At 38.4% G+C, this 20,527-nt stretch overlaps 1 protein-coding gene across 4 annotated transcripts in view; it reads right to left on the minus strand.

Annotated features, from left to right (window-relative positions):
* TEC (tec protein tyrosine kinase) overlaps nt 1-20,527 on the minus strand; it is a 134,633-nt gene that overhangs the window by 26,663 nt on the left and 87,443 nt on the right. For 3 of the 4 annotated variants that reach the window (XM_077136798.1, XM_077136799.1, XM_077136797.1), the window contains exons 3-8: nt 12,947-13,051; nt 8,221-8,302; nt 7,473-7,601; nt 5,764-5,804; nt 4,771-4,946; nt 2,579-2,644 (exon numbers count right to left, since the gene is read on the minus strand). In XM_077136798.1, coding sequence (XP_076992913.1) covers nt 2,579-2,644; nt 4,771-4,946; nt 5,764-5,804; nt 7,473-7,601; nt 8,221-8,302; nt 12,947-13,051 — 599 coding nt within the window. The remainder of the gene's footprint in view (nt 1-2,578; nt 2,645-4,770; nt 4,947-5,763; nt 5,805-7,472; nt 7,602-8,220; nt 8,303-12,946; nt 13,052-20,527) is intronic. The other variant, XM_077136800.1, reaches the window with a different exon arrangement.

Here is a 20,527-nt window from a genome sequence, read left to right on the forward strand (position 1 = left end):
TCTGACACTTGGGAACTTCATGAAACTCTATAGGTGAACCTTAACAATGGCTTGAGATGAAATTTTCTGCTACTTTGGGAAAATATAAAGAAACCCATATATGAGCAAAGCAGTGTTGCTGGATGGATGCCAGCCCACATATGTCTGTCACAAGCCTGCCACAAAAATTAATTTTTTTGCATGAAGAAACCATATATCTAAAGAACCTGTAAAAGTATAACTGGCCAGGAATATGAAGGTCAAACCATTCTTAGATAGCCAAACCCAAATGTAAATTAGTTTCTCAAGTTGGCTAATCACTGCAAAACATGCCAGGGAAAAAGGACTTCATAGAGGTGTATAAGCAGAGGGAAGAGAAGATTTGGAGATGCTCAGTACTTCCTGCAAAGGCCAGATCCTGGCCAAGTTCTTGAGGATGATGGATGAGGATAAATCATAAAAAGAAGGCAACAGGTATAACTGAATGAAAATATAAAACAATGAATCAGCCAACTATAAATATGCCTGTTCTCTAATTTTGCCCTTTCCTGACCCTCATAACTCTTTATCCTTGACTTTTTCCTTTTCTAAGGGCCCTTTCATTTCTGTCACCTTCTTCTTCCTTCAACATCTTTTCATCAAGAATACCTTCTTATTGACCATTACAACATACTTACTTTCTTTTCTTCAGCAGTTCCTCTGATTCTTCTCTCCCCAAAATGGTAACTGGGGTAGAGAGGTCAGAACTAGGTTACTGAAAGCTCTGGGAACCTTGGGCCTGGCAATGGTCAGTCCAGTTCAGTGGACAGATGGCTGCCTGGGACAACTCCTTGGCTCCAGCAAACAATACAAGAACTATTGACTCAACATCTGACAGAAATTATAAACCCCAGGGACATCTGAGTTTCATTCTAGGATGGGCTATGGCAAAGAAAAAAAAAAGCATGAAGTGGGAGGGCAGCAGAAGAGAGAAACTCCTCAACCGCCCAAATTGAGAAGAGGTTTTCTATCTAACAAGGCCGGGTACACTAGCAAGTGAAACCCCTGATCTCTGAACAGAATGCTGTGGGGGCTCACACTCCCAGGAGAATACTCAGTAGGCTCAGTTAGACATGCAAAGGAGGAGAGGCCCTCAAAAGAGAAAAAATGTCCAAAGTAAGATATATCCAAAAGCTCACGGCAATGAATCATAAACTTCATCATCCAAAGTCCTTATCTGAAAACATGAGCCATAAGAAAAGTTCTCATATTCAGATAAGGGTCATCTGGTTTCCAGATCCTTCCTTCCCAAGCTATCACTTCGCCTGCAGTCATATCACTTTAAAATCAGGTTCATGTTTTCATCTCTTAGCATTTTCCCCAATTCTAAGGATTTTGTTATATTTTTTTAAAAGTTATTTAAGAGCACAAAACAATGTATTTACATATTGTTTATACCCATATCTACTTCTAAAACACTGAATGCTGCAACTTTTTGAACCTATTGATCATCTTCTAAATTTTAAGGTACACTCTGCTACAGGAGGTTGACACGGACAGAAAAAGCAGTTTGTTTCATTTTTTTTAAAAAGTAAGTAAAACATCATTACGCCACTTCACAAAAAGAGTGTGAACCTCAAACTAAACCCTGGTCATGTGCTGCTAGTGGGCATATATAAAGGACACCCTCTCTGGAAAGCAATTTGGCAGCATGCATCAGGAATCTTAAGAAAGTTCACATGTAGCCTTTAGCGCAATACTTAGACTTCAGAAAACTAGTTTAAGAAAGTAAGCAGCAGGAGGTTGTTCCAATCATTTTTATATAAGCAAAGATACTTGAAACAATCTAATGCCACCCAAATAAGGAAGTGATTAAATAAATTTCTGGACATCCACGTGCACATGACTGATTATATCCCCTAAATGTCTAGTACAGTGCCTGATACATGCTAGAATCTCAGTAAACATTCAACAGAATGAAATATAATGCAAATATGAAAATGTTGTCTAAGAGATTCACACTCATGACATACTGCTAAGTGAAAAAAGTAGGATATAAAACAGTATAAAAGCATGATCCCATTTAAAAAAAATTAGTAAGAGGACTGAAAGGAGATATACTAATGTTGACAGTGGTGATCTCTGATTGAATTATGAGTATTTTTTTCTTATTTACACTTTTCCTATTTACACTTATTTACACAAATTAATATTTTCAAGGTTTTTTTAAAAACAAACATTATTGCTATTATATATTGCTATTATATTCAGAAAAAAGGAACACATGTTTTTAAAGGTTACTCTGGGAAACCTGTATTCCTATTTCCTGAATGAATGAACAAATGATCTGTATTTCAACGATCAACTAAGCTGTGAATGTTAGATTCTTCCCCAAGACTATTGTATAAATCCATTCAATTGTATCTGCTTGGGTAACTCCATTCATGGAGTATTACAGAGACTAATTCTCAGAAAGTCTTTTACCATACTAGGCAGCTGAGTTAAAGACACATTGTTCTAAAGATAAAGAAAAATATCTATGAATCTTCAAAATGCCTATGTAATTAAGAAAATAAAAATATTTTGGCTTTCCACATTCACAAAATAAATATTTACTTACTCATATTGATCTAGGTTGTTTGACTTCTTTCCTGTTACATAATTACTTGGGATATATCCTTCACTCCTAAAAAAGAAAAATACTTTAGGTAAACTCTGAAGTTACTTTATTGAAAGGTTGTTAAAAGAAAGAAAAATTATTGTCTTTCTGGAATAATCAAAGCACAGTCTTGCCTAAAGCTTATGAGAAAGACTAGCAGACTCCCAATAATTCTATATACATACAGCATTTGACAATTTACAAAGAACATCTACATTTGATCTTCACAAAAACTTTAAGGCAGGCAGCCATTATCATACCCTACCATTTTATGGTGGTGAAAGCAAGGCTTAAAAAGACTAAGGGGGGCAGGTCACAGTGGCTCAGCAGGCAGAGTTCTCACCTGCCATGCCCGAGACTGGGTTCCATTCCTGTGCCTGGGATGTTTTAAAGAACTATAATTTTGTAAAAATTGAAATGTCTCCTAAAAACATTACCCCAATACGCCAATAGTCCTTGCAGAGCAGAGTTCAACAAGGGCAGTTCCCAAACTGTATCAGTATCATCTAGGGGAGCTTGTTAAAAAGGTAAATTCATGGGTTGTACTCCAAGAGATGTGAACTGAAAAAACCCACAGTAGAGCCAAGAAATCTGTGATTTTACCTCAGATGACTCCTCTGTACACTAAAATTTAAGAACCACTCTTAGGTTGGGAGGAGCCAAGATTTTCAGCACAAAAGAAATACATGTATAAAAAGCAAGAATAGGGTAAAAATCTTATCATCTTAAATCTGAATTTGAACTATTAATATGAATTCATTATAGATGTGTGTGTCTATGCCTCTGTGTGTGTGTGTCTGTACACAGAGAGAGAAACATAGATTGGATGTATATACACATACATATATACATACACACACACAAACTATTTATATAAAAATACATGCATATATGTAGCTTTATTGTACTGACAAAGACCTCCAAGTAAAGATGATCCAGTAGCAGTTAGAATCCTAGCACCCAATTGTTGTCCCTAAAAACCATCTCAGAGTAAAAGGAGATGATCTTCCTTGAAGAAATCGCAGATTGCAGGTGTAACCTGGCGAAATACAAGAAAACCTGAGACACTTTAATGAGCCATAAAGCAGGGAAGCTAAGAAAGACTAATGGATTCCTGAACTTGCCATTTTGAAGCAAAAAGAATAATGACTATAATGGATTGAAACAAATTAAATACATAAACATCCGTAAATGCACTAAAAAAAAAAAAAAAAGGTGAGGACAGTGTGATGATGGCTCAGCAGGCAGAGTTCTCGCCTGCCAGGCCAAGAGACCCGGGTTTGATTCCTGGAACCTGCCCATGCAAAAAAAAAAAAGAATTAAAAAAAAAATTGGTGAAAGGAAAGAATCAATCATCTATCTTGCCTTTCTTGTATGAACTGCTTGATGAGTTCACCCAGGAGTTCAGCTCCTCCTTTTCTTAGAGGAGTTAATAAATGTGGTTGGAATGACAGAATTAGAAAATCACCATTTTGCAACCCACAATGAATTATCATTGGGGATGGGCACAGGGAGGTGAGAGTACACGGGGAGGCAGGGTGAACACTAGCCAGGACAAAACATCCTGCTCCTCTTATTCACGGGAACTCAGAATACAAATAGAATTGCAGGAATTAAATGCAGAAAATAGAGTTTTCTTAATGATGCCAAAAACAGACTTATCCCCTATATTTATCCATATTTACCCATAATAAGGTTGCATGAATTCATTGACTGTTTCCTTTAAATTCTAAATTATCCTGTTGGCAATTTAATTCCTTGTTATACATATATATAATTTATATATGAAAATTAAGAAAAAAATGTTTCTTAGAAAAATCTATGATTAACTGTTTAGCACAAGGGGGAAAATCGTAAGCTATAATTTCCCTCAAGGCCTAAATAATCAGATCATAATCATAATCAAATTGATTATGATGAAGAAGAGACCACTGCAATATATTCTAACTGGTGGGGAACAAAATGACTGACAACTTACATTCATTGCATGACCACTAAGACTACACTGGGTTACCACAAAGTCATTATATACTTTCATTTACGGCCAGCTGAACTCGTCTCAATTCATGAGAACCACCGCACATCTCCTCAGTCAACATTTAACTTCCACATCCCACTGCGTATGTTACACAAAAGAGAGAGGGAATACTTACCCATATTTGTCTCTTGCTCTCCACCAATGAACATCATTCTTTTCCAGTATGATATACTCTTGGCCTCTCTCTAATCTGAGATCATGCGCTTCTGTGGCCTGGAAATCATACATCGCTACAACCACTTCTTCACCGCCATCTCCTTCTTCAGGAGGAATGGGTGGGGGGGGCCTTCGCTGAGAAAGGAAGACAACATTTGAAAGGTCAGACGTCTGTTTGAAACTGGGTATGAAGCAAAACACGGGATGATTCACATATCACCACAGAACAAAGCAGACATCTGAAACATAATCTGGTGCCCCTCCCATGAGTTTACAGATGTTGATGCTATTAGACTACTCAAGGGGTTCAGAAAATAGGAAACGTGCAAAAGCTGTCCTTAAACATTAAAAGGGATAGTTTCCAGGACGAAGGGAGGGTGATGTGTGAGCAGAAGCCTGGAGGACTGAAAGTAGACCAACCATTCAAGTGCCTGCAACTGGACAAAAGCTCAATGTGGAGTCTGTAACCAGGTCTCCTCCCATTCAAAAGAATCCACACCTCTTTTTGCCTCGTATATGCAAGATACATACTTACTACCTACCACATTTTCCATCTATTCTTAATATTGACCCCATGAAGTAGAGTATTAAAATCTCCATTTAATTTTAAATAACCCATGCAAAGTCATTCATATGAGATCAGGTACTCTGTGGGTTCAAAGAATAAGTTTTTCCCCCATACTCTACTCCTCAAAGGCATATAATCAAGTCACCGAAGTCACTCCTTTGTCAAATGATTGATATCTTAAGCCTAAAACATTCCTTAAAGCCCCAAACCTCTTAATAACTCTATAAGTCAAATACAGACAAAATACTACATAACAGAGCACCCAATGATAATGTCTGATAGAATTAAATTAGTATTATTTGACACGAAGGAAAAATCAAATAGGCCACAGCACATCTGATAGTAAATATAATCATAGAAAAAAAAAAAAACAGCTGGGATTACCTTCTTTGTTTCTGGTGCTGGAGGTAGTGCTTTCCTTATACCTGAAAATACCGACAACAGAAATAGGTAAAAAATGCTATCTAATCATAAAGGGTAAAAAGTAAGATAATGGTGGTTTCAGGGAAAAATGAGAATTAACACAAGACAACAAGCTCACTTTAACTCTTACTCTGGTGCATGTTGCTCATATCACTATTCTGTTCACAGAATTAAAAATTGCTGTCTAGTATAGCTAGTTAGTATTTTGCCGTCCTTAACAGATTATAAATGCCAAGAGGACTGGAGCCATATCTGATTCTTTGAGTCCCCCCCCACTGCACAAAATAGGCACTCCACGTTTGTTGAATAAAACAATAAATCGAAAGAATAGATGACAACACTGATTAGCAAGCTTTGGCAGTCTGTCCCTTCTCCTACAGTACTAGAGTTTTGGCTGGTCACTGAACTAAAGATTATAATCCCCAGTCAGATACGGCTATGGGATCAAATTCGAATCAAAGAAATCTGCAAAAAATTGGGTGGGTCATTTTTAGATATTACCTTTAAAAGCGTTTCCTGGGTGTACTCTTAACCACTTTCCCCTTTCCTACTGCCTGGTATAGTGGGGTGCATCCACTGGATCCATTTGCAGAGCTACCCCTCTCAGCCCTGGGCCTTCCACTGGGTTATTACATGAGACTGTAATAAATTTATCTCTAGTTTAAGCCACTAAATTTGGGGGGGTGCTTTTTATAGCAGGTTGGGTTGTACCATAATAATACCCAAGCCTTACGAAATTGAAAACTTAGGAAACAAATATCAGCCTTGGAAACTTGGACCTTCCTCTTTAATGTGAAAAATTAATGTTAGGATATACCAAGAGAATCAGAGTGCTGGGACTCATAGATTTTGGGGTTGGATGAAATAAGAAAGTCATCTGGTCTGGCCTTGTGTACCATGCAGCATCCCTGCCAAATGACCATTCCACCCAAACCCAGAATCTTTTCCCCAAAGTTCCCATTGACACGGTGAGCATCCTGCATGGTGTCACCAGGCACTGGGTAATTATGAGAAAAGAGAAGCATGGTATATCCAACCATTAATATAGGTATTTTATTAGCACTTTGAATCTTTGTATAATTTTAGCTTATGGATAAGTGTCACTCATCTCTAGGATCTGTAAGAATTTTAGGTACCGAAATTAAACCTAGACATTCTTATTCTTTTAAACATTCACATATGGGTATCATCATGACACCTCATCCTGACAGGCTAAGTCACTGCTAAAATTCACACCACTAAGCCCCATCAAAATGAGAATTGTGGTTGAATTGCCACATGAAGTTTCTATTTACACAGCTGGGAATAGCTTATTTGTTGAAGAAAACCATAAACAATGTAAGGAAGAGTGCCACACCAGGCTCATAATTTCAATAGGTTTATTTTTTAGTAGGCTTCAGTGTTGTGATAAAAGTCCACAAAATAGAGTTTATGATTCCATGAGACATCTCTCCTGCTAAGTAAATAAAATTATTCTTACAAAACAGACCAAGCCTACATTAATACTCTGCTAGAAAACATGCGGGCCATACTTAATTAAAATGAAATAGCTGACAGTTCACTTCCTACCTTTCTAGTTTCTTGATAAATTAATCACATCACTTTTCTACCATATTGATAATAAATACATTCAGAGCACAATATAATTATAGAATAAAATGAATACCTACTACTCTCAAAAAGATTATATTTCTCACATCCAGGTGCTAGTTTTTCAGTTTGTCTGCAACACTGATAACTTCCATCTGCCCAGAACTTTGGATGATATTTAATCATAATATTATTGTTGTTTTTTATTTCTGTAATTCAAAGACACATAAATAATTACTGAAATGAAACAGCTTACAGAATGTTGTCAATCATTAGCTATTCCTCAGAGACCACGTTTATTACGATAAGAATATCCTCAAAAACAGTATTTTTTCAGTGACATTTCCCTACCTATTGGCAGACATGACAGCTACTACACTGTGATAGATAAACACAGGTCAGCCCACCACCATTTTGCTCTGTACGAGAGATGGTGAGGATGGCGCAGGATAAATCACCTACTGAAACACGATGTACAAATCAATTCACCCATACTACAGACTTCTTGATCAAATGTTGACAACATAGGCAATTTCTCAGAAAATACCAAATCCTAACTATCACAAAAGCCCAGGGCTTTATCACCTTCAAATACATTATGCATTAAACAGAAATACATTTTTCTTAGAAACTATATGAACACCACTTGCAGGAACAAGATTTTTAAAGGTGGATTTATCTTCAAGAAAGTCCTCTGAGAAACCCTCATTGCAAATTAAGAGATTACCGATGCAATCAATACGTTGGCTGTATTTCTGTTTTAGTCATACAATGCTATATCCTAAAATCACACACATATTAATTAATAGTTCATTAGATGGTGATTACCTTCTTTTAACTTTTTCACCCACCGGTCTCGGCTTTGTGCACTGGGCGCAAAAATGTAAAGCGTGTTAGCATCATGGACAACCTAGAAAACAACAAAAGATGGAACTGGTGAGAAAACTCAGACACAGCATGTAGCACAAAGCTCTCAGCACCACAGGGACTCAATAAATGTTTCTCAAATGACTGAATGAACCAGATTTATTTTGCTTTGGATTAAAAGAACCTAGATGCTTTACTTACAAAAGCACATGTACTTCTTCATTTCCACATCCAGTGGGATATACATTTTACAAAGGAATGTGATTTTATGAAAAGAATATATATATATATATATATAGGCCAGGATGCTTCATTAATCTTGGCATTTCTTTCAATCTAATTAATTGTAATTCCTTAGATAGATTTGGACAACAGGGAATATTCTATTCCAGTGGTTTTCAAAATAAGATTTTAGATGAATGGACAATCTTTCAGTGGCATGCCTATAGCTTCCTTTAGCCATTATAAATAACTGTAGCAGCTTACTTTATCAAGCACTGTCTAGCCTAGCTCTCCACTACATGCTTTAGCAGCACTGACTCAATTAATACCGTATTAAGGATAGTATTTCCATCTGACAGGTGAGGAGACTAAGAGCTCCCCACAGAGCTTCCTCCCTTGTATGAATCCAGGGTCACCATTCATGTAGAATACTCTGCAAGTGGTGCTCCACATGTGCCATCTAACCCGCCCATCACATGCCTGGGGACCCAGAAAGCCAGCATTATTCTGACTCCAGAGCCCCAGTGCCCCTTTTAAAGTTAACACCCAGGGGACAATAAAACATAGTCCTTGGTTTATCAGTTTACCCTTGATCACAAAGCAGAAACACCTTGACTGGCTAAGAAGTAATACACAGCTAGAAACCTCCCTTCACATGTCAACACCCACAGGCTTTATAACAAATAGCTCTTTCACTGACAAACGGATGCTCCTGACCATTTCGAAAGATCATTCCCTCTCGCTGGCTTTACAAGAACAAATGCAGGCGAATAGCTATGTGAACACCATAGAACAAACAATGCCATATTCCATTCAGCGGCCTGTTTACACAGTTAACACCTTACTGGGACTACATATGATACAAAAAGGACTCAAATACAGAGCCTATTTCCAAGACACCTACAGGAAAGCCTTATCACAAGACAGAAAGTGAGATATGACATCAGCAAGGTAAAGCTAAAGCACGAAGGCAGATGTGAGGAGACAGATCGCCTCATTTGCTCCATGATTTTCACACATGCATAGGCTGGCACACAAGAATTAGGTTAAAATGTATGGCGAAAACCCTCACTCTCAATTGACACCGACGTGTCTGGAAAGGACTGCTACAGCTTTGAACCTTTGAAATCTGTGATGTATTTTAATAATAATTTACTGAATCCTGATGTAAATTATTACATACACTGCCTCATTTAATCTGGAGAGCAGCCCCAAGTACACATTAGTGTTAATACTCTCATTTTTCAGATGAGAACACCAAAGTAGGTGAGGTACGACCCCAAATGTTATTCTTATTCATGTTTTCTTCCAAACACCTTCCTAATGCTTCCCTCCTAGAATCTGCCTTTCTAGGCTCCAGCCTAATGTCTCCTCAGAATTCATCTTATGGCCAACCCTATGAGCCTGTAATTTTGTTAGAGCTTGATAAAGAGGAGCTACTCTGGAAAAAAGCGAATCCAAATTCAGTTTTAATACCTGAGACTAGCTTGACATATTCCCTAGTTAACTTGGGGCATCTGTATTTCTACAATAAATTTCTAGAAATATCATGCCTACACTCGAATAACAAACATCTAATTTTTGGCGTCTTGGGCATTTTAGAGGGCTGGTGGGAGAGATACTGGAGGCCAGAATCCTTCTCTCGGCAAAGCCCAGCTCACACCACGTAGGCCACCTCCTTTGTCATCCACACATACAGGTAACTGTGACGGGGCGAATCCGGGAAATCGCATCTTTCGTGTGCCTCATCTTCCGGTGAATCATCCCATTGCAGAAATTCTCAGGGGAGAGAAGAGCTTGGCAAACTTTGAAGCACACAAGCCACTTCAACAAGGAGGAATAATCTCCCTTAGTAACTCCACTAACTTAGTAGTGACCCTCCCTAGATATCTTTATTTACTCATTCATTTACTCAACGGTTTTTTAATGACAGTGTCGGGTATGAGAAACAGCACAGATGTTAAATAGACAGACGGATCTGGCCTCAAATTCAAAGGAAAAACTCCACCTCCTGGGGAATCCCCAGCTGCCCATCAGAAATGACTTATCTATCTAAGGAACAAAGAGGTAGTCCACTGGTTTGTTCCTCCCTGTTTTCTCTTTTGCTTCTTAGGAACTAGAATTTACCATTTGAGGAAGCAACCTCCTTTTTTATTCTTAGTGTCTTTTGAAAATTTCTACTTCCACTTTTCTCTTTTCTTTCTTTTTGGCCTTGCTGCTTTCTTGGATCTGAACTTAATGAAAAGTTCCATTGCAAAGTTGCAAAATTAGGATCTATACTTTCTTAAGTTAAAGAAGATACTTTTCACTTCTCAAATCCATTTGTTTAAAATACACGGTTAAAGCTCAAATCTATTTTTCATTAATTTTTTAATTGTTTCTTAATTTGTTTTAAAAACAATTCGTCTCAACAGTTAAAAATGGTTTGGTGAATGGAAACTATACAACACCAGTTCCACGGAACTGTACTACACGGTGAAGCCTAAGTTAAACCAGGGATTACAGTTAATAGTACAATTATAAAAATGTGCTTTATGGTAACAACTGTACAAAACCAATGCAAGGTGTTAATAATAGGGTGGTATGTGGGAATCCTTATTTTATCCCATAAACCCACAACTTCTCTAAAGAGAGATAAAAAAAAGGAGATTCAGCAAGGATGGACTGCTTTCTGTCATAGTTTAATAATACTTTTTAAACCAACCCAATGATGCAGAGTGGATCTCCTTCTCTTGGACAGCAAAAATCCAAATTCTGGGTCCAGCATCTTGAAACACATAACCCCTCACAAGCATCAACAGCCCTCAGAAGTGTGGCAGGAGTAGTTCTTTACTAAACTTCAAAAGAAATTGCATATACACATACACACCAAGTTATATATGCACTCAACATACCTACTCAGAAAAAGGTATAATTTGGCTTAAATTCTAGATCTGAGGTGTTGGCATCTTGTTAATAGCAGTAGCAGTAATAGAAGTAGGAGTATCAATAAAAATAATATCAACTAACACATCTTGTTCTTATTTTGTGTCTAAATTATCTTCATACACCTCAATTAATTCTCACAACAGCACTGTAAGGTGAGTATTATTATTGGCATTGTTCCCAGCTTTCAGAAGAGGAAGCAGACACTGAGGCTCAAGTGACTTGCAGGAGGTCACGAAGCCAGTCAGTGGCCAATCAGGCAGTTTGTCTTTGCACTTGCCCCTTCATAAGCATTTTACTGTCTACTGTTCAGTAGGAGATATGGCAGATATAAAATAATTAATGGGGTGCATGGGTGGTTTAGTGGCGGATGCTCGCCTTCCATGCCGGAGACTTGGATTCGATTTCCAGACCATGCACCCAAATATAAATAAATAAATTAAATAATTCATGGGAAAGGGAAAAATAAATGGTGCCCTTCCCTCAGTTGTTCTGTTGTCATCATGGGAGGAAATAACCCAAATGTGGTTTTAAAGCTTGAGCATTTTTACTCATTCCTTTCAAATCATCCCAATTCCCAAAAGCTGTTAAATGTTTATTCAAAACGTAATTGATAATTTCAAAGTAGCAACTAAAAATAACCAAAAATTCCACTGAGATACTATTTTGAAAATGATTTTTCCAACTTTGCCCTCAGGACACGGTAAGACTAAAGGCCATAAGCAAAGCAAGAATTTCACTCAAGGTTTGCTGCGCAAAGGGAAGCCTAAAAACTGTCCTCATCAGAGAAGCAGGTGGATAGGTGCTGGAAAGGGGTCCTAGGCTACCTGCTGCAAGCTCTAGAACATGACGGTAAATCTGCACTGAATTATAAAAACATTTGTGCACCAAGAAGTGGCTCGGGATGCCATAGCAAGCCAATCATCCTCTGGAGCAAGGAGCAAGGAGATTCCTCTTCTAGACAGACGTTTCATTCTGTCTAGTGGCCATGGCCAGTCATTTGTCAATTTCTTCGGTTATAAATGCGACCAGTATGATATTTGCCTCCCTTATATAAAAGAATCTTTGTAAGGAAAAATGAAATAAAGTGATAACTCTGTAAAAGTACAAAATTTTTAAGCAATATATGATGTTAATGTTATATTTTTCACCACAGGCAGCCTTTCAATCTCATTTCTGTTCAAGAAGCTCACTCCTGCCCTTTCTCAGCCTTAAAATTCATAGAGAAAAGTTCTTTGCGTTTTTTCAGTCCCTACCCCCACACCCGTTCGAACTGCTCTGTGATGCATCTGAATAATAGTAAACTAGGTCTTGGGTTTAGAAATTCAGGATCACGGGTAGAATCTAATGGGCCAAAACAAGAATAAGATACGTATCAACCAAGACTTAAAACATTCATGAAGAAAATCAATTTAACTATTAAAGTGGCAAATGAACTTAACAATCAACAGGCAAAGCAACCTCTGGAAACTCTGTATTGTCAAATAATAAACATGATAAAAGCCCAGCATTGCACTGTTGCAAAAATACACCAACTCACCTGAAATGGATATTTATTTTGACAGGGAATGACACCATCATCACTCTTCACTATTTCCACACACTTGATTTTTGAAACATCAATAAACCCCTTTCTGTACTTTTTCTGTTAAGAGAAAAGAAAAGGGGGAGGGAGATCCATTAAAAAAAAATAACACTGTAAGGGGAAAAAAATGCTATTAATAATTGCTAATGAATTCACTGAATCAAATATTACAATTTCCTTAAAAATCTAGGGATGTGAGGATAGTTCAGAGGTAGAATTCTTGCCTGCTATGTAAACTCAGGTTCCATTCCTGGCCCATGTGCTTCCCAAACAAACAAAGAAACCAACAAAAACAAACCCACAAACAAAAAATTCAACAAATGGTGCTGCAATAATGGGATACTCGCATAGAAAATGAATGAAATGTGACTCCACCATGCAGCATACAAAATATATATATATATGTAGGTATGTATATTTATCACAATTTCCTTAAAAATCATTTAAATCATGTCTCCCTTCAATTGCTAAAATTGTTCAAATTACTAACACTGTGAGGATTGTAATCAAAATAATTACAATCTTTAATTTCTCAAGTTGAAATTGTTCTACCCTTCCCCACGAAAGGCTCTAGAACAGAGAAATGGACACTCCCTTCACTGCCACCGTCCCCTCCCAGATATTTTTTTCAATTTCTTCTTCAACTTCTTGATGACAATCCCCCAAAAGAAAGGATCAAAGACTAAACTGAGAACAATCCCATTTACTAAACCAAAGGTGCAAACTCCAGCAAGCTATGTTTTCCACTTCAGTGCACAGGCCTCTAAGCAGAGGCGGCACGAAGAACTCAGGGGTGAAAGGAGGGCCAGGCTTCCACCTAAAGCCTCCATTCGGAGACTAGAATGGAGTATTCTCCTTGTCTCTCCACGACTGCATTATCTGCTGCTGCAATGAACTGATGCCATATCGAGATCCAAGAAAGCACCCACAACCTTGAGCAGTCTTCTTACTCCTGGAAATGTTTCCCAAGTAAAACAAAACAAAACCAAACACGCAAAAGAATATAAAGCAGAATGTGCAAAAAAGGCATCTGTTAAAAACTATTACAAACACAATGCAGAAACACAAAAGTGCTTATTAAATATGATTAGCGGATACATTCTAAGCAAAAACTTACAGAAAGACGACGTTTAGTTTTCAAAAATATTCCTACGATAAAGAGTAGAAGGGAAAACGGAGAACTGAAGAATGCTGTGTTTGGGACGAGCCAGCCGTGCCCTGGTCCTAATCATTCAAACCTGCATCATGTCATGCTCTGACAGCCTCCCTCTGGCCTTCGGGCTCCCTCCCTACACTGCTCCCAGGAATCAGCTCTCCATCCTCACCGTCACCATCAACCTTTACACCTGCCCCACTCTCCCAGGCCATTAGCGTCCATCTGTCTAGACAGCTCTGGCAGTCCTTCAAGCCTTGCTGCTCTGCCCTCTCTCCCACCAGAATCCCACAAAATGTCCCCCTGGACAACTGTTAGTCCTATTCACCCCTTTCTCTCTTTCTTGAATACAACACTTACAGTCTTTTCTACGCTTAGCAGACCTTCACTGCTGCTCGTCAGTCCTTCTGAGTGTGACTCTAGTGGAGAGAACCTGGTGACTACCAGTCTTCAGATCACAAACCCTCACCTCACAGGACACTCTTCCTTGCTACTTTATGGGGAAGACAACAGCCATTCCATGGGAGTACCCCAACTTCTTTCCTCTGCAGTTCAAAAGCACTCTAAAATTTTAGCCTTTGTTTCTCTTTCACTCTGTCTCTAAGGGAAGGACACAAGACTCAAGACACTTTAGCTGGCATCAGCAAGTGTTATTTCATTCTTTGCTCACAATATCCCTGTGAAGTAGGCATTATTCCTCTCATCTGACAGATGAAGAAACTGTAGGTGAGGCAAGTCAAAGATATTCCCCCCAAGAACCTCAAGCCACCTCAAAGCTCACTGTGCCATGGGATGCCTCAGCTGCAAGGAGGTGAGAGAATCATTGGTGCCATGTCTCAGGGGTGGAAACAGGCTAAGGAATTCTCAGCACGGACTGAGCTTCAGCCAGCATAGGGAGAAGGACATTCTCTCCAGTTGTTCCCTTCTACAGGATTTACTCTAACTACAAACACATTCAGGCCTCTCCCATCCACAACAGGAGCCCTTCCTCTGGCTCAGGCTACTGCCCTCATTTCGTCCCTTCCTGAAAGAGAAGATGATTACACCCTCCGCCTCCATTTCCTTCCTACCCACACCCTCCTTAACCACACGCAATCTGCCTTCCACCTCACTTTCTGCTAAAACCGTTTTCAAAAAAGTCAGCAATGGCCAAAGTCAACAGTCTGTCTCAGTCACCCCCTGCTCAAACCTTTGTGGGGCATATGGGACCGCTGACACTCTCTTCTCCCCTTACTGCTTTGACTTTGGGTCATCATGGTTTTTCTTCTTTCCCCTTCCCTCAGCTTCTCACAGGAGAGCACCTGTCCTGTATCAGCAACTGTGTGCAAGGAATACAAAAGGCCAATATAAGCACAATTCATTTCCATGTAGTCCAAGTATTGTGCCAGAGGCTTTTAAACCTACCTATGAAGTATTCTTATACCCATTCAACAGAAAAAGAAACTAAAATAATCAGTCAACATGGTAACTATTTACTTTACAATGTAGTAACTGCTACATATACATAAAAAAAAAGATGCTAAGAGAGCACAGAGAAACAAAGCCTTAAATGACAGAGGATTTCAGAAGAGAGACAGTAGGGAGGAGAATCTCAGCAGAAGGAACATGCAAAGAAAAACATATTCCAAAATGACCTCAGTTTCTTCACCCGTAAAATGGGTATAATAATAGTACCTAATTCATGGGTTTGGTGTGAGAATTAAATGTGTTTAATATTTGCAAAGTGCTTAGAAGAGTGTTTGGCCCATAGTACAAGATCTGTAAATGTTTGCTAAACAAAAAAAAATAAATGGCAAAAAAAAAAGATAAGTGTGGCTGAAGCACAAGATGAGCAGGGGTCAGCTTCTAAAGGCTTTGGTACACAGTGCTAAGGGATCTGGGCAGACAGAGTCACCCACCCTATGTCTGGGGCCTATATAAGTTAATGGGCAGCATAAATGGGCAAAGTGCCACCCTCCTCTTAACAAGTCACACATGCTCACTGTAGAAACCTTAGAAAATACTAATAACACCAAAAAAATAAAGCAACCTTTAATCCTTCAACCCTGGAGGAAATCACTGCTGACATCATGGTGTTTATCTAGACATTGTTAAACTTTGTTAAAAAAAAAAAAAAAGTAGTCATCGTTTAAAAAAAGGGGTCTCTTACCAACCAGGAGCTCTCAAGCCCTCCAAGCAGCAGGCTGTGGTCTGCTTCCAAAAAGCCCATCTCCACCCACCGCCTGCCCTTGCTATTTACTAAAAGCCACTGTCAGACGTGGATTAATCTACACAGGAAAATTTGGGGTGACCTGTATCCTGGTTGACTTACGCCCCCTAAATTCATGCTCTGTGATAGATAATCTGCTAACGTCCTATGATAGCATTTGGACTTCCTTATCCACACATTTTGCTATGAAATTAACAGATAAAAATTCAAATTTAAGTTATCCATTCATTATTTTATCCATCCCTCCAGCAAACAGTGACCGGATGTCATCTAGGAACCAAGCACAAAGTTGTGTGTTGTCACTTCAAAGCTAAGGAAGGAGGGTGCAATGTGTCCCCAAGAGGAGTTCACAACATGTTAGTTCACAACACGTTCAGTAGAGGGGAAAGAGAGGAGTGATTCAGAATCTAATAATGATGAAGTAATATGGTCTTGTGGTATGCTGCAGAGGGGGGAGTCATGGGGCCAGGAGAAGTCAAGGAAGTTTCAGGAAGTGACACTTTGGGTTATTAAAGGATAAGTAGGAGTTTTCCTACAGAGACAGTGAAGAAGAAATTTAAAGGTAAAAAAAAAACAACAAAGCAGCGAGTAGAGAATGAAAAGGAATTCACTGTGGCTGAAGTTCAGGGTAGTTTGGAGAAAGGTTATCAAATGACATCAAAAAAGATCATTTGAAGTGAAATTAGGAAGACACTTATAAGTCAAACTTTTCTAAGTGGGGAATGAGGCGTGCTGCATTGAGGTGTGTTTTTGAAAATATATTTATTAATGGCAGTGTAATGAACGGTGTTTTAGGTTCCCAGCTGCTAATACAAATATCATAAAATAGGTTGGCTTAACAAAAAGAATTTGGTTCATGTTTCAGAGACAAGAAGGCTTCCTTCCTACCGGGCTTGGTATCTTCTGGCTACCTTGCAAACTTTGGAGTTCCTTGGCTTTTCTGTCACATGGCAATGTGTATGGCAATGTCTTCCGTCTCTTTTAGGTTGCGCTGCCTTCCAGCTTCAGGCTGCTCCTTGCAACTCTTCCTTCAAGTCCAATTTCCTTTGCTTCTAAGGATTTCAGCCACGATGGATTAAAAAAAACCCTCATTCAGTTTGGGCACACCTTAACCTAATTACATCTTCCAAGGTCATATTTGCAGATAGGTTTACACCCAGATGACTAAGTGTTGGGACCTGAACATGCCTTTCGTGAGGGACACGATTAAATCTCCAACAAATGAGTAGAGATGGGGAGACGAGCTAGAAGCCGGCTGCAATAGTTCAGGTGAGAGATGAGGTTCTGAACCAAATCAATGGCCATAAGTAAAGTGTGGAAACAGACCTCCAGAGCATTCAGGGGGTGGAGTTCATATAATTTGTGACCTATGAGATGTAAAGATTAAAAATGGAGAAGAAATTAGGGGGATTCAGGGATTCCGAGTTTGAATGAAAATTGACATGAATACCATGAATCATTTTAAAGTGCACTGAAGGAATATCAGGGTTGAGAAGGGACGGCTGGGAAATGCTGATTGGCCTGACTATTGGACAATCGGGGGAAATGTTTGGAGGGAGTTGAAAACATGAGTCTTGAACTCAGGAATGCTTAGCACCTTCTTTACAGATAACAAGAATTCTGTTTTTCACAATCCATATAGAGTATATACCTTATCCTTGGCATATCTCAGGGGAACCCTGGGAGGTTAGGGAGGGCTAAGGAAGAAAAGGTTTGAAAGGATTAAGGGACTTAATGGTATAAGAGCCATGACCAGCTGTCTCAACATGCACCTCCTTTCAAAGCCATTCCACAGACAAGCTCTGCAGGATGATACTGAGCAGTTAACAAGAGTTAATACTGAGAGAGGACATAAAATTTTATCTGTTATTTTATTCTTATGAACTTCATCAGTAAGAAAATTATTTCACGATTACTGAATTGTGGTCTAAGTACAAATAACTTTTTTCATGTTACAGTTACCTTCTATTTCTATAGCCTTTGCTTTGCCTATTAGATTGAAAAGCATGACTGAGCTGAGATCCCTCTTATTTGGCTTTGAATCCTGAGAAGCAAGAAGACTACCTGGTACTTAGTAGGTGTTTGTTAAACAGTTTGCTGGATCAGTTCACAGAAAAATTCAAGCAACACTATATGTGTCCTTTCTCGCACATCCTATCTATTCTTCTCAAAGCCTGAAAATAATGTAAGGGGCATTTTACACATGCGTAAAGTAGAATAAAAGGAGAAACTAGATAGAGAGATGAAATACATATAACATGCTTAAAATCACACATCAATTGAATGATAGAACTGGGATTTAGAAATAAGGGATCCTCTCTCCAGCAAGTTTTACAGGGTATACTGATTTCCTTTTAATTTCCAATGTACTCAATAATTTACTAATACCAACATCACTCCAAATTAAAGAAATGGGGAAAAAAAAACACATGCATACAATTAACAATTTATTTTGGGGACATCCTCAGGTCCTCCTTCTTTACTATGCACAGTGAAAGGCCTACCAGAGTTTCCTTCTAATATTTCAAACCATCGCTCCTATCTCCTTTATCACAACTTTTATTTCTGCTGTGGCTATTCCCTGCTGCCTGCCACAGAAGAAAGCTACTGGATGAATGATTCACCTTTGTATTTCAATAAGACCTCAGAGAAAGCATGAGTTTTGGAGACAAGCAGATCCTGATTCCAACCTCTGCTTTGCCACTCGTAAGCCATATGGCCAAGGGCAAGCTCCAGCTACTGTCTATGCCTCAGGTTTCTTTGTCTGCACAAATAGGATAATACTACTCTGCTAACCTGATGGCAGGATTAAAAAAGATCATGTACACATGTATTTAATATAGTTTCTGGCACAAGCAAGTGACCCTCCTAAATGGTAGCATATACTATTACTTAGTTTTCACAATATCCCCGGGAAGTTGCTAGGAAAGTGAGCATCTGAGAGGTTGAAAGATTGGCTAAAGATTATAAGGTGTTGAGCTACAATTGAATCCAGACCTCTTTAGTAGTTCTACCTAACTCCTAGGTCTCTTAAGCTTGAATTTATATGGACTCTTATAGAAAAGAAAATGAACTTAGACTCTGTGAGGCCATAAACCAGAGAAGCCATATGCTACTAGATAAAGCAACTTAACACACCCTTATACCAAAGCAGATAAAGACACTGCAAGAAAAGAAAATTACAGACCAATTTCTACAGTTAATATAGATGCAAAAATCCTCAACAAAATACTGTAAATAAAATCTAACAGCACCTTAAAAAAAATTATATACCATGATCAGGTGGGTTTTATTCCAGGAATGCAAAGGTGGTTCAACATAAGAAAATCAATTAATGCAATATACCACATCAACAAATCGGAAGAGAAAAACACATGATCATCAAAGACATTTTACAAAAGCCAACATCCTTTCTTGATAAAAACACTTCAAAAGATGGGACTAGATGGAGAGTTCTGTAATGCAATAAAAGGAATATCTGAAAAACCCACAGCTAACATCATACTCAAGGGTGAGAGGCTGAAAACTTTCCCTCTAAGATTAGGAATGAGACACGGATGTCCACTGTCACCCCTGTTATTCAACATTGTGCTACAAGTCCTACTGAGAGCAATCAGGCAAGAAAAAGAAATAAAAGGCATCCAAATTGGAAAGGATGAAGTAAAAATTGTGTCCATTTGTAGATGACACAATCCTGTATTTAGAAAGTCCCCAAAAATCTCTGATAAGCCTTCTAGATCCAAGAAAACGAGTTGACCAAAGTGATGAATAAAGATCAACAGGTAAAATCAGTACTGTTTCTATACACTAGTAATAATGAGCAATCCGAAGAGGAATTTTTTTTTAATTACATTTACAATAGCAACTAAATGAATCAAATATCAAGGAAAAATCTAACCAAGGATATAAAGGAGCTATATTCAGAAAACTACAAAACAGAGCTAAAAGAAAGAAAAGACCTAAATAATTGGAAAGGCATTCCATGTTTATGGATTGAAAGGCTAAATGTCATTAAGATATCAAATTGATTACAGATTCAATGCAAGCACAATCAAAATTCTAACAGTTTACCTTAAAGAAATGGAAAAGCCAATTATCAAATTTATTTGGAAGGGTAAGAGGCCCTGAAAAGCAAAAACCATCTTGAATAAAGAAGAACAAAATTGGAGGAGTA

The sequence above is a fragment of the Tamandua tetradactyla genome, chromosome 19 (assembly GCF_023851605.1).
Source record: "Tamandua tetradactyla isolate mTamTet1 chromosome 19, mTamTet1.pri, whole genome shotgun sequence".
In the NCBI taxonomy this organism is placed as follows: Eukaryota; Metazoa; Chordata; class Mammalia; order Pilosa; family Myrmecophagidae; genus Tamandua; species Tamandua tetradactyla.